Raw genomic sequence first — 14,481 nt, 5'->3', positions numbered from 1 at the left:
ACTAAGAGGATTAAACTTAGAGGTGATCTCTCAGTATATTAAAATTACAGCAATGGAAACCACAAGGAATTGTCATGACCATGGACACCAGGCGATCACCATGGGAAGACGGTACAGATGGAGTGACAGTCTGTAAATATACTTTCTGATTTCTTATAAAACTATGCTGGTATTATTTTCAGAAATAATGGCGACATTAACACTAAAAAGCAGAAAATGTGCTAGAATATCAAAAGCTTCAAGATTGTGAATACAATAAATAAGCCTAGAGGTATTAATTTGATCATTTTATAATACACTAAATTCATAGAAATGAAAACCAATTAATATGGAATGATGACAAGATCAGTGATATGAACAAATAATGACAGTATCCCTCACAATTCATTGATGTAGGATTCCCCTCTTTATCCTCTGAGTATGTCTTCTTACCACCGGTTAATAAAGAAGCTACTTCAGCCTATAGCCAGGCTGGAAGAGATAGACATAGAGAGAGTATGTGGAGTCAAGGAGACACCATGTAGCTACCAAAGGAGAAAGACACCAGCCACCAGCTTGAACCTTACCGGTAGGCCACATCCTTACAATGATACACAGATGAATAGAAATGGGTTAATTTAAGATGTAAGAGTTAGCAAGAAATATGCCTAAGCTAGTGACCAAACAGTGTTGTAATTAATATAGTTTCTGTTTTATTATTTGAGTCTGGGCAGCCAGGAAACAAACAAGCAGTCTCATTCTACAATGCATAGTCAAATAAAATTTATTTGACTCCTAGTATCAATTCTTCTGTAGAACCTGTTTTCAAACCTACTACAGGATAATTCTGTGATTTTTTTTTCCTATTACAATTTTTTTTTATTAAACCATACTATTTGTAGTAGCATGTAACACTTTGTTGCTGCTATTTTTTTTTTTAATTTTAATTCTGTGATCTTTCTTCATGGAAGTCTCCAGAATATTTCTAATGAAACAGAATGCGGCAAAACTGACGTCATGTCCTGCTTCCACATTCACTTGAACCCTTTGCCATCCCTTCTGCAATCCCTCCAAATACCTGCATCCTTAGCTACTGTCTCCTCCCTCTCCATCTTCCAGGCCTCTTTGTTCTGCAGCACAGTGAACAGGTCTGGGTGATCAGTTGACCCTGCACATGAGAAAGAGATTCTTCAGAAAGCACCTGGATTTCTAACACAGTACTGTGCTCAGTAGATGAAGAGAAAACTAACTACAGGATTATACAAGTGATTCCCCAATTGCCACCAATATCAGAATGCTGAAAATATTTAGAAAGTGTTTTCAGTTTGTGTAACTTGAATGCCACTTCCAATAACAGCTCAGTCAAAACTCAGGTTCAGAAACAACACTAAATTATTGGGACAAGAATATTATACACTAGTGACATTCTGAATTTACCATAGCCCCAATTTGATAGAAGCCTTAGATCTCTCAAGGGGTCACACACATGCAGGGTAATTTGCCAAGACACCCTGAGGAGGAGCAAGGGAGTCTGAAGCAATGCAGTTTCACCCACAGAAACCAGATCACTGCAATTCTGCAACATCCAGTGTCTGTTCAAAGCCCTCTGAGCAGGGTCCAGGCATGGCCCCTCCTCCTGGAGAAGTCCAATGTCACACTACTGGCTGTCAACAGACCACAGAATAAAAAAACCAACAGTTTCAGTTCCAACAGTTGTGTTGGTGCACACCTTTAGTCCTAGCACCTGGGAGAAACAAGTGGGTGGAATTCTATGAGTTCCAGAACAGCCTGGTCTACCTGGTAAGTTTGGAGGCAGACAGAGCAATGCAGTGAGTTCATATGTCAAAATGAAGCAAATTCAAGAATCAAAAAATAAGTTTGATCATGCGTCCATGTACTGAGTGATTTTCTTGAGGTAAGGAGACAAAAGGCTACTCTAGCTATTTTTTTGATGTAGATGAGTTATTGTAATTATTCAAAAGATACTTCCTAAGATTATTTTATACTTTAACACCTTTTCATTCCTTTTTTCGTTTTTCTCCCCCGAGACACGTTTCCCTGTGTAGAGCAGGCTGTCCTTAAACTTGCTCTGTAGACCACGCTGGCAAGGAACTCCCAGAACACTTGTGTATGCCTCCCAAATGCTGGGACTGAAGGCGTGACCAGCACCACCATGTAGCTTATAATACCTTTTGTAACTGTGAAAATACTGTGATCTAATACTATAGAAAGCATACTGCGTTTTTCCCATCTTTAAGCTGCACATAAAGAACTCAGCAGAAAAATACACACTTTTTTTTCTTTTCTCTTCTTTCCTTTTTTGAGACAGGGTCTCCCCCATGAAGCTGTGACTGTCCTGGAACTCATTAGGTAGACCAGACTAGCCTCAAAATCGTTGAGACCCACCTGGTCTGCCTCCCCTGTGGTGGGATTAAAGGTGTATGCCACCAAGTCTGCGAAAGACACTTTTTAAAAAGGCTCTATTTAGGGCTGGAGAGATGGCTCAGCGGTTAAGAGCATTGCCTGCTCTTCCAAAGGTCCTGAGTTGAATTCCCAGCAACCACATGGTGGCTCACAACCATCTGTAATGAGGTCTGGTGCCCTCTTCTGGTCTGCAGGCATACACACAGACAGAATACTATATACATAATAAAATAAGTAAATATTTAGAAAAATGCTCTATTTCCATCACAAAGTATATACGTGTCATATGAAAATTTAAAGGCAAATAAAGTTTACTTTTAAACGTTAATGTTTACAACCATACCTATGGAGCTCGCAAAAAAATATACTTTTGGATTCAATTAAATTTGCAGGCGTTCATTTCATGACTAATATATAAAAGAGCTCTAGAAATGCAAAATCCCTAGTTCTGTGTGCCATTCTCTTGAATTGCGAAGTGGTGTAACACGAAAGTTGGGGTAGATGAACGTAAATTTGAAGAGCTTTGCCCTGTCCACCACAGCACAGAGAACTGTATTTACAAACATCAACACATAAATTCAAATATTCTAATAGGCTATTTTTATGAGAATATTTTGGCAATCAGAAGGTCAATTAAAAAAAAAAACCTGTCAGGATTGGTCCAAGTCATATTATCTAAAATGTACCGACGAGGGCAAGAAATCCACAGTAGAATTTCAGAGCCAGTTTCCTTATGAGCAGCGGAGAAACAGCCCTGATCCCTTCCCTCCAGGGTCCCAGCCCCGCAGCTCCTCTGACCTGGGAGGTTCCAGGGCCGCCGGGCTGCGGTTCCCGCCACTGCGCTGCTGACTTTCCCAGGCCGCCCCGCGGCGACTGCGGCTCCGGGGAGTTTTCGCGTCCCCGTGACACCAGGCCGTGTCCTCCGCACCCAGGTCTGCACAACGCGGATTCCCCACCGTGCAGGTCCCCGACAGGGAATCGGTACTCGTCCCTTCTGTCTAGCTCCTCCTAATAACTTACCGGCCTCAGCAATCCTCCTTCCCAGCTTTAATCAGGTATCTCCTTTAACCCCGCCCAGCGTGCACTTCCTCTACACCTGACCAGTGGCAAACGACTTTCTCTAAACGCTATTTCCGGTTGAGTGTCCCCTCCCCAGTGAGAACGGGCGCTCTTCCTGCGTCTCAGGCTTCCATCCACACAGCTCCAGCTGTCAGGCTGCCCTGGACCCGCTCTGCACAGCCTCCCCTCACGCTTGCTGCCAGCCTAGACCAGAACTGAATCTAGGAGGACGCTGCATCCCTGTATCTGACCCGACAGTGAGTTCAGAACCCTTCAGATAAAAGACAGGCAGCCTAACCTCTACGTTACCTACCTACACAAACAATAGTAGGTTAAATTCAGATGCCACCGTCCATCGCTAACACAAACATGAGAAGCCAAAACCAAATACTGCAATTTTGCTTTGGGGAGAGACATTTCAGAAACTTGGATTTTGAGGAAAAAAAAAGGGGGGGGGGCGTGTCATTGTCACCCCATTGCTTACAGCCCAAAGATGAGTTCATCCAGCGCTGTGACGTTCTCACCACTAGATGGTGGTCTTGTCTTTTTACTCACTCAGAAACAAGTTCCTCTTCTGTGACTCATGTTAAAGGTGTTTTTTAGGTAAAATATAAAATTTTATAAAGATGCAATGGGGAATGCAGAGATTCTTGCTGTCCCAGATACAGAAAATAAGGAAGGTATTTGGTACCAGTCCTACAGAAGTCAGTGGCTCTGGAAACACTGAGGAAGAGGAGGAGGAAAGGGAATAAGCAGGGAAAAGGAGAAAGGACTAAGACATGCCATGCTATAGACTTGCTACAGCTGTTGTAATCAGTAACCCATAGCAGCTGTACTTACTCGCGTTGTCCTCACATTAGACCACCATCAGTCTAGGAAGGGGAAAGCTCATAGTGCCCACACTTTACCTCTCAAATGTTGGCTATGAATGAATTGTGGAAGAATCACTGCCTTTAGCTCTAGTCCTCTGCTGAGCCCAGCAGGCTCCAATAGTAACTCCAAACCCACCATCCACAGTTTCACAGATGGGCCTGGTTAATCTAAGGGAATCCCAAAGGAAAATGAATAGAGGGGAACATAATAGAGATGTGTTGGAATTGTGGACCAGGATAGAGATAGGAGAGAGAGCAGTATAGAGATAGGAGGTGAGGGCAGGCAGGATTTGAGGTGCTCGCGCACAAACACACACAGGCTATGAGTATATGTATACATCTGTGGGTAAATGTGAAATAGCTAATAATAAATTTTATTTTGGTTTCTTCTTTTTTTTTTTTGTAACAGGGTTTCTCTGTGTAATCCTGGAAGTCCTGGAACTACTTTTTAAAGAGTAAACTAAGGTGCCCTTCACTTCCCGGAGATCAGTCAGCCTCTTCATCAGGAGTGCTGAGATTAAAGGCATTTGCCATCTTCCTGAGCTCAGACATTTGTTTATAATCTGGTTCTATCTATCTATCTATCTATCTATCTATCTATCTATCTATCTATCTATCTATCTATCTATCTATTGTTTGTTCAAGACAGATTTTTCTCTTTGTAACAGCTCTGACTTGCCTAGAATTCACTTTGAAGACCAGGGCAGCCTTGAACTCACTGAGATTCACCTAACTCTGCCTCTAGAATCTGGCATGTGCTACCATGCTCACCCATTATCTGGTGTAATATCAAGCAATACTAAAAGTCAAGAACTTTTCCTTTTTTGTGGGTCAAGAAGTATTTTAAGAAGCCGTTTTGGTTGTTACTATCTGCAGTTCTGGTAGAATCCTGTCAGTCTGGTCATGGGGTTGTTTTAAAGGTGATGTTTTATAACTGCTTTAGATTGAGTTCTGTTTATATTACTTATTTCATGTAGTTCAAATTTGGTACGTTATATTCACCTGGTATGTTATATTCATTTATTTCAATTAGAGTTTCCAGTTTAGTGTACCAGAAGTCTTTAAGTCCAGTAAACAAGAGATCTTGTTGGTCACACATTTCTGTTAAGTAGACTGTGCAGTTACCCTGGGTAATTGTCAAAGCATAACAGGATGGGCAGTAGTGACACACACTTTTAACCCCAGCACTCAGGAGATAGAGGGCAAGCATATCTCTGCGAGTTCCAGGAGCCTGATCTACAGACTGAGTTCCAGGTCAGCAAAGGCTACATTGCAAAAGCCTCTCTCAAAAAACAAACAAAAAAGTCTGATAACAAAAAGTTACATATAGTTCAGCAAGGTCATGCAAACCTTTTAACCCAGCACTTGGGAGTCACAGGCAAGGGGAACTCTGAGTTCAAGACCATCCAGCTCTACATAGTGAGATTTCAACATCTGGAGGAACACAGAGACATTGCCTCAAAATAATGTAAATTGGTCCCTGAAGAATAGCTTTCATGGTACCCAAAATACCATACAATCTTCCAAAGAAGGGACTCAACCAACAGTCCTAGGCAGCTATGATGCCTATGAAGCACATCAATCGTCATCCTGGCACAGTAGCCCTAAGGATGCAGTAGTGGCAAGCATACCTTGGTGGAAGTAAGCATCTCTTTCACTGGATTTAAGACCCTCTTAACAAAACTTTAGACACCATGGTTGATTGGTAGTGGAAATCCAGCTTCCTTCTGGTGCTGGTGAAGACATGAATCTTGGAGAAAAACAAACAACTTTTATTAAGCCATCATAATCCCTAACAAACAGCTAAATATTTTTCCTTGTGCCCACAGCTAAGCTTAGTCTTAATACTTCATCAAGAAAACTTTCTTTCTCTCTCTCTCTCTCTCTCTCTCTCTCTCTCTCTCTCTCTCTCTCTCTCTGACAGAATTTCTCTGTGTAGCTTTGGAGCCTGTCCTGAAACTTGCTCTGTACACCAGGCTGGCTATGAAGTCACAGAGATCGCCCTGCCTCTGCTTCCCAAATGCTGGGATTAAAGGCCATGCACCATCACCCACTGGGGAAACTTCTCTTTTCAACAGAGACCACTGCAAATATCTACAACTAACCAAAATGTAGAGTTGTGGAGATAAGGCCCGCTGGATACATCTGTAAAACACTCTTGAACCTAAGGCTCAAGCATCATTTTTGGAGAGGGGGTGTATAAAGAGGCAGAGGACCGGGAATTTTGTTTTGAGATTGTGTCTCTTAGTGTATTTGTTGAGGTTCTCTAGAGTAGCAGAATTGATAGAATAAATTTATATATTCTTATATATAATGGGGATTTACTGGATTGATTTTAAGTTTGCTGTCCAGGTAATCCAACAAGGGCTAGATGTGACTAAATAGTCCAAAAATTTAGTAGTACTTAGTGCACAAGGCTGAATATCTCAGCTGATCTTCAGTATATGCTGGAATTTCCAAAGAAGTAGGCTCCAATGCCAGTGAACGAATGGATGTGCTAGGAATAAAATGAGATAACAGACAATGAGCAAAATGATTGTAATTTCCAGATCCTTATACAGGCTTCCAACAGAAATGGCCCAGATTAAAAGTGTATCTTTCAACCTCTCTATCCTGAGAAAAGCTGTATGTCCTTCAACCTGAAGATGTGGATTAAGAGTATTTGTCTGCCTATCTTAAAGTTCCAGACTGGAACTGTATTCAGTCACTTCAAAACAAGCAAAAATAATCTTACAGGTGTGTCCTCCATTTTTGGATTGTATTTCATTCCAGATGTAGTCAAGCTGAAAACCAAGAAAAACTATCACACCTAGCAATGAGAGAAGCGCTGTGTATAAATATCACTAACATGACCTCCCAATTGTGAGCTGGAAAAAAACAAGAACAATGAACATGCCAAAGTGGATGGGGAAAATCCCACAATGCCACAACCCTACACAGAAAACCACAAGCAACTAGGGGATGCTGGAAGCAGAAGAAATAGTGTCCTGCAGGAAGAGCACACCAACAGGCTGCTCAACACCAAATGGTCAGCACTAAAAATATACCAGTAATATATGTATTGAGTAGATTATTTACAGATATATATGTGAAGACATAGACATATATGTATGCCATAATACTTAATGAAAAAGACACCATGATTTGAAAGTTGGCAAGGAGTATATATGGGAGGATTTGTCTGTAGGAAAGCAAGAGAAGAAATGTTCTAACAATATAGTAAATTTAGGATTCATGAAGGAAAAAGAGCAAAACAGAAAACAAATGAACACACAACAATAAACCCAAACTAAAACCAAAAGAAACAAAAAAAATGGTTTATACCTATCAGGGAAATGCAGACTAGGACTCCTTTAAGCTTCCATGCTGCCCTGGCTACAATGTCCTTAATCAGGAATAGAAATTATAACTAATGTTGGCATAAATGTGGGGGTCATACCCTCTGTGGGAGAGAGAAAAAGAGATCTAACTTTTGAAATTCATCTTGATGTTCCCACCCCTCATAAATCAACAAATTAAAGATAACTATAGTGTAAAACTGTGCAGTGATGGCGCATGCTTTTAATTCCAGCACTCGGGAGGCAGATGCAGGTGGATCTCTGTGAGTTCAAGACCAGCCTGGTCTATAAGAGCTAGTTGCAGGACAGGCTCAAAAGCTACAGAGAAACCCTGTCTCAAAAAAAAAAAAAAAAAAAAAAAAAAACAACAACAACAACAAAAACCCCTATAGTGTAACACAAAGCACAGATGTTTGACACCATTCCTGTGGAAACAATGACCACATCTACTTGTCCCAGATAAGGAACTAAATGACAAACCAAAGCTGGAGCCAACAAAGTTTAACTTGGCGAACCAATGAAGTTTGTGTTTTATTTTTTTCTTTTAGGCATGTTTTGTCTGCATGTATGTCTTTGTGTGTCATGTGTATTCCTAATGCTAGCAGACCCAGAAAGAGGACATTGGATGTTCTTGAGTGCGGTTACAGATTGAGTGCCCTTTAGGGGTACTGGAAACTCAAAGTGAGTCTTCTGAAACAGCAGACAGTTTTCTTAACTACTGAGTCATCTCTAAAGCTTAGTGCAAACAATGAATTTTATTGGGATGACTTACAAGAATGTGGGTGAAGGATTACTTAGGGAAGCACAACAGACTGAACTGTCTTATATTTTTCTGCTTCATGGAAATGTCTGCTGGATATGATGGGCCTGTAGGCTGAAGATGGATGCCCCAACAGTACAAAAGAACTTTGGGTGACTGTCCAGGCAGCGAGATGTCTGTCATATCTAGAGTTTCGGAAGTTGCTTCTTGTTTACTTAAGTAATATTATCCTTCTGGAGTCTTTGATAGAGTTGAAGAATAGATAGATGGTTATAGTTTTCCAATGTTATGATAAAATAGATCTAAATATTGTAACTGTAAATCTTGCTTGATAATTGTTTTGTTATATGTAATTGTACTATGTTAAAATTAAAGCCTTCTTTTTTGTTTAAACAGAAAAAGGGGAAATGGTGTAGGAGGGTCTTCTGTCTAGGTGTTACTTTCATTGGTTAAATAAAGAGACTGCCTTGGCCTTTTGATAGGCCAGCCTTTAGGTGGGTGGACTAAACAGAATAGAATGCTGGGAGGAAGAAGGCAGTGTGGCAGGTGCCATGGCTCTCCTCTCTGAGATGGACGCTGGTTAGATTCATACCGGTAAGCCAGTCAAGTGGCAATACACATTAATAGAAATGGGTTAATTAAGATGTGAGAGTTAGCCAATATGAGGCTAAAAATAATGGGCCAGGCAGTGTTTAAATAAATATAGTTTGTATGTGGTTATTTCAGGTATAAACTAGCCAGGTGGGATGGAACAAGGGGCCCATGCTCCTTTTACAACAGCTAAAGCCTGACCAAATAGGTGTGGGCTGTCCCAGAATTTCTGGGGAAGGATAGTCCAGGTGAGCTGTGTGGAGAGATGAGTGTCAGTGTCAGTCCAGGTGATATTTTGAGATTGAGAGCAGAGAGGAAAGAGAAAAAAACATCCTTGAGATCTAAAACTGAGAAGAGGGAGGTTCCTGGAGGGATAGCGGAAAGAAGTGTGTAAAGGTTAGGCACTAAGGATGAAGAGATGGAGTAGGAGGGCCTTCTATCTATATGTTATTTTCATTGGTCAAATAAAGAAACTACCTTGGCCTTTTGATAGGACAGCAGCTTAGATAGGCAGAGTAGACCGAACAGAATGCTGGGAGAAAGAAAGCAGAGTCAGGTAGATGCCATGCTTCTCCTACCCAAAACGAACGGTGGTTAGACTCATGCCAGTAAGCCACAGTCAAGTGGTGATACACATTAATAGAAATGGGTTAATCAAGATGTGAGAGTTAGCCAGTAAGAGGCTAGCGCTAATGAGCCAGGAAGTGTTTAAATGAATACAATTTGTGTGTTGTTATTTCGGGTGTAAATCTAACTGTGCAGGAGCTGGGTGGGACAAAAAGCAGACCTGCCCCCAGCTCCTTTTACAAAGAAGGACCACTGAAAAGTTAATGAGCTGGAGGCCTTGAACCAGGCAACAGGTTCCATTAGGTTTTTTAACAGCAAGTATAGGAGTGTTAAATGGAGAAGAGGTGGGATAAAGAAGCTTTTCTCGTAGAAGGTCAGAGATAATAGGCTTAAGTCTCCTAAGAGACTTAAAGAGGGTGTACTGAGCTTGGGTAATGTACTTACTTAGTAGGATCTTGTAATTGGATAACGATGGGGAAATGGTGTTTAGCAACAGAGGGGTTTTGGATGTCCCAGACTTGGGAGTTCACCGTAGAGGCTGGTAGAGGAAAAGACAATTGGAGCTGGGAGGTTGGGAGGCAAGAAGGAGGAGGGGAGCTGCTGGAAAGTCTGGGGTAAGGTGAATGGAAGAAGCAAATGAAATGGAAGCTCCTACTTTTGCTAAAACAAAATCTCTTCCCATAAGAGGTACCAGGCAGGTAGGCATGACTAAAATGAATGAGTGAGATAAATACCCCTAATAATACAGTTAAGTTGTAGGGTCTGCTGAGGTAGATAAGACTGTCCCCCTTCTCCGACAATAAGGAAACTATGAGAAGAGGTAGGCCCCCAGAATTCCCTCAGTACCAAGTGTGTGTCTCTGGTGTCCAAGAGAAAGGAGATGGGCCATCCTGATACCATGATGTGTACCCTGTTATAGATGATGGTTGTGATCAGGTCAAAGGATCCCAGGCAGCCTCATTCATCCATGACTGGACCTAGAAGTTCAAATTGGGAATTTTCTGGGTTTGAGGTCTCTATGCCACGATGTGAACAAGGACAATCAACTGCCCAATGTCCTTCCCTATGGCATCTCAGACAAAGTCTTGTGGGGCCAATATGAGGATTAGGTGTGCTTGGGTCCAGTTCTAGCACATTTGAAACATGGGCCTGATGGTTCTCAAGCCCAGGGGGCAAGGGAGCAGCACAGACAGCATGGATCATGAGGTCTGTCACCTCAGCTGGTTAGAAGGCCATGGCTAGCACGTGACAGAGACTGTCATTTCTTGCATGGTACACCTTAAAAGCCAACTCTAAAACTTCTGCCTGCGGGGTCAAGAGGCCTTTCTCCAAACGTCTAAGTTTAGCCTTAATGTCAGGGTAGCACTGAGAAAAAATGAGTAATGAGTAATTGTCTGCCTTCTGTGGTTTCTGGATATAAGTTAGTATATTGTAACAGGATTTTAGTGAGGCGTTCCAAAAATGCAGAAGGATTTACTTTCATATATTGAATGACCTCTGGGAGCCTATTATAGTTTACTGGCTTGAGGGCAGCTTTATGGAGACCTGCCAGGAGGCAAGTCAAAAACCAGTCCCTAGTTAAAATCCCACCAGGAGTGTTATAGTCCCAGTGAGGTTCCTGCTCAGGGACTACCTCTGCCCCCAGAGGGTGTGTTGCATGTGTTTGGTGAATCTCATCTGCATGTAGTCTGGCCTGCTCCCACTCACCTGTGCTCTTCAGGAAGTACGTTATTATATCATACAAATATCATGAAAGGTGAGATTACAAGACTGGGTAATATATTGGAATTGCTTTATGAAAGTGGTAGAATTAGATGTATAGGACCTCAGTTTTTGTTCTATATGGGAGAGCTCTGAGAGAGAGAGAAAGGAGCACGCCAGCCACCTGTCACAATGGGAAAACTGCAGCCAGCTTGGTTTGGGTTCCATAGCATGTGAGCATGTAAGAAGAAGGGTAAAGGTAAAGGTTGGTGCCAGAGCAGGGAGGCTGCTGTGGCCAGGCACCAGAGAGGAAGAATGATCCAGATGGGCTGATGGAGTAGTTAATGTGGGGGAGAGAGAGCTGAAGAGAGAGCAGAGGTAGGCAGTAAGGCAGTGGTAAGTAAAGGAATGGAAGCATCTGTCTGTTGAGGTTGGGAAGGTGTGGATTCTTTAGCAGGGTCCAGAGCAGTAGCTGAAGGAATGGGGATAGGAGCTGGAGGGACATCGGTAGGAGCTGAAGGAACAGGGACAGGAACTAAAGGGATGGCGGTAGGAGCTAAAGGAGCAGGGGTAGGGGCTGGAAGAATTGAGGTAGGAGTTGAAGGGATGGAGGTAGCTACCCACTGAGGTTGGAAAGGCGGGGCTCATTAGCTGGGTACAGAGCAGAAGTGGAGGGTTCTTCCAGCTCAAATGACATAGCCAGGAACATGTGAGCAGGCGAACAACTTGCAAGGACAGAGGGCTTAGTCTTAGAGCTTAGATAGTAAAAGACTTGGATATAAGGAAACTCCTTCTATTTGCCTGTGTGCTGACAGTAGTTAGAAAGCTCCTGTAACATATTGGGATCAAAGGCGCCATTAGGTGGTCACTTTTGATTGTTATCTAAATTGTAATTAGGTTATTTTTTTTTTCACAAAGATGGACAAGTGTGGGAATCTGTAAGTAGGGCATTAAGGCCTGGGGTTTTAGGGCCTCTAAAAGGCATCCAGGGACTTGAATGGCTTGCTACCCATAGCTGAAACCGTGAAAACCTATGAAACAGCAATTCCACAAGGCCTATAATGGGACATCTCCCTCTATAGGTGGGGTATAAATTGGTGGCGAACACCACAGGACCTGTAGGAGAGAGCCCTCTGCCCACAGGTGGGGTGCTACAGCCTGACTGAATCCGGTCAGGGTGACTAGGAAGCCAGAGGCCATAGGCCACTCTGAGTAGCCTTTCACGGGGGGAGGGGAGAAAAAGAAAAAAGAGAAAGAAGAATCTGAGGGACCCTGGGCTCCCAGTGGCGGGAGGACCGACCCTGGGTCATCCAAACATGATATTTGCTAAGGGAAGCAATCCAGAGATGAATGTCAGCAAAGGACTCAACCATAGCCTTAAAGACCATGGTTGGGGGCTGTCCAACCCCCCCCCCATTTCCAGGAACACCAAAAGATTGCCGGGAGCTCAATGGTCAATTCCGCAGGTTTGATGAAACAGTTAAGCTGACCAGAATGAGGGAAACTTATGTAACAGGCAGTGTGCATAGAAACTGTGCTCAGGCAAATGGAACATGTGGTTGCTGTGGAAAAAATACCCAGTTCCGAATCCTGACCCCAGGAGAGGGGCTTGGGGTGGGAGAGCCATCCAAGTCACGGCACCAATGAAATTACCTGGTGCGAGTGACAAGGAAACATGGGACACACAACAAACCTGCTTAGGAGTTTATTAGAGGGGGTGTACACATGCCTGGGAAGTCAGTGTGCAGAGAGAAAGATGGCATATCCAGCTTTTAAAACTGGCTAGGGCATTAGCACAGGGGGTTGACGTGGCTACATTATACGCAGATGACGGGGCTCACATATGTGCACAAGGGTTTAGCTGAGTCATAAGTGGATGATGTAATCCATGGCACGCGGGTCATGTGGGAGCCCTTTAACATCCCGGGGGCCATTAGGCGCTTCTGCCTGAGGGCTTGTGTGTACCTGCATGACCCCTAGAACCCAGAAGAATCAATCTTATGTGGCTGAAGTCATACAATATGAAGGAAGAAAGGAGGAAGAGTAGGAGAGTTAATCAAAAGGATGTATGAAGAAGCCTCATGAAATCCCACTGTCTTATAGGTTAATAGTAAATATGATTTTAAAACTTTGAATAGAAGTGTCTCACCTAGGTAAATAATGCTGCTCCCAGAAACTAGGACTAGTAAATGAAATTCTTTGTACCAGGTACTGGTTATCTGTCTAGCAATTACTGTCAGGTAAGCCCAGGAGGTATCCCAAACAAAACAAGTCATTGTCAGTGCTCTTGCTTGGCCACCCATAAGTACATGGTGTTGCTGAAGACAACACTTTGGTTTCAAGATCAAGAGAGAGCAATCTTGAATTTACTAGTAATTTGTCCCAACTGGCTATCTTTCATAGGATTGTAATGTAACATAATATCCTGCTGGCCCGGTGCCAGAGGGATAGCAAGCAAACTCTACTAGCCATGAAACCTGCTGGGCTATACAAAGTTTTCACTCAGCCCCTAATCGATCCTTTGCGATACAGAAACCTTTTGTTGCCCTATGTGTATCTTGTCTTGAGAGTTTCTATGGATACAATGCATATGCAAAACTTGATTTAGAGGAAACCTGGAAAACTGTGGCACCTCATGAACCAGGTATTTTCACCTGGCACTGTGCTTTCAGAAACTTCTTTTGGTTTGTTTTTGAGATAGGAAATCTTATCTAAAATGTAAATATAGGGAAGAATAAAGGTGCCAAGAGACAAAGGGAAAGTGCTTCAGTTCACCAAGACTAAGCCCCTTGCAGCCTCAGAGGTTCATTCTCATGTGTTTCTGAGTCTTCATTTCATGAACCTGAGTGAACCCACATACCCACACCGAGATACTTGTGACAGTGTAAGGCCATGTGAGGGCTGCTGGCAAAGAAAACATGTTAACAGTCTACTTAATCATGGACCCTGCATCATATAATACTAACCTACTGGGCAAAATATGTATACTGGTGCAACACTGTCAGAACTCCTTACTGGCATAACCAACCTGTCTCCTGATTGGATTTGAGTCCTGCTGCATAAAGAGGAACTCATGCCATGATTACAAACCAAGGCTTTGAAGTTATAATTCCAACGACAGAAACTACTGATGTTTCATTACTGATGATGTTGTTAATCTGTCATCTAAATACTCATGTTTAAAATTATC

General features: G+C 42.6%; 1 protein-coding gene across 2 annotated transcripts in view; it reads right to left on the bottom strand.

Moving 5' to 3' along the window:
- Positions 1-3,472, bottom strand: part of LOC130864495 (zinc finger protein 54-like) — a 48,654-nt gene extending 45,182 nt beyond the window's left edge. For both annotated transcript variants that reach the window (XM_057754977.1, XM_057754996.1), the window contains exons 1-2: positions 3,424-3,472; positions 1,058-1,147 (exon numbers count right to left, since the gene is read on the bottom strand). In XM_057754977.1, the coding sequence (XP_057610960.1) occupies positions 1,058-1,091 (34 nt within the window). In that variant the 5' untranslated portion in view covers positions 1,092-1,147; positions 3,424-3,472. The remainder of the gene's footprint in view (positions 1-1,057; positions 1,148-3,423) is intronic.
- Positions 3,473-14,481: the final 11,009 nt, after the last annotated feature.

Source organism: Chionomys nivalis, chromosome 2 (assembly GCF_950005125.1).
Source record: "Chionomys nivalis chromosome 2, mChiNiv1.1, whole genome shotgun sequence".
Taxonomy (NCBI): Eukaryota; Metazoa; Chordata; class Mammalia; order Rodentia; family Cricetidae; genus Chionomys; species Chionomys nivalis.
The sequence above is the reverse complement of the archived record's forward strand: the minus strand, read 5'-3'. Positions and strand labels throughout refer to the sequence as shown.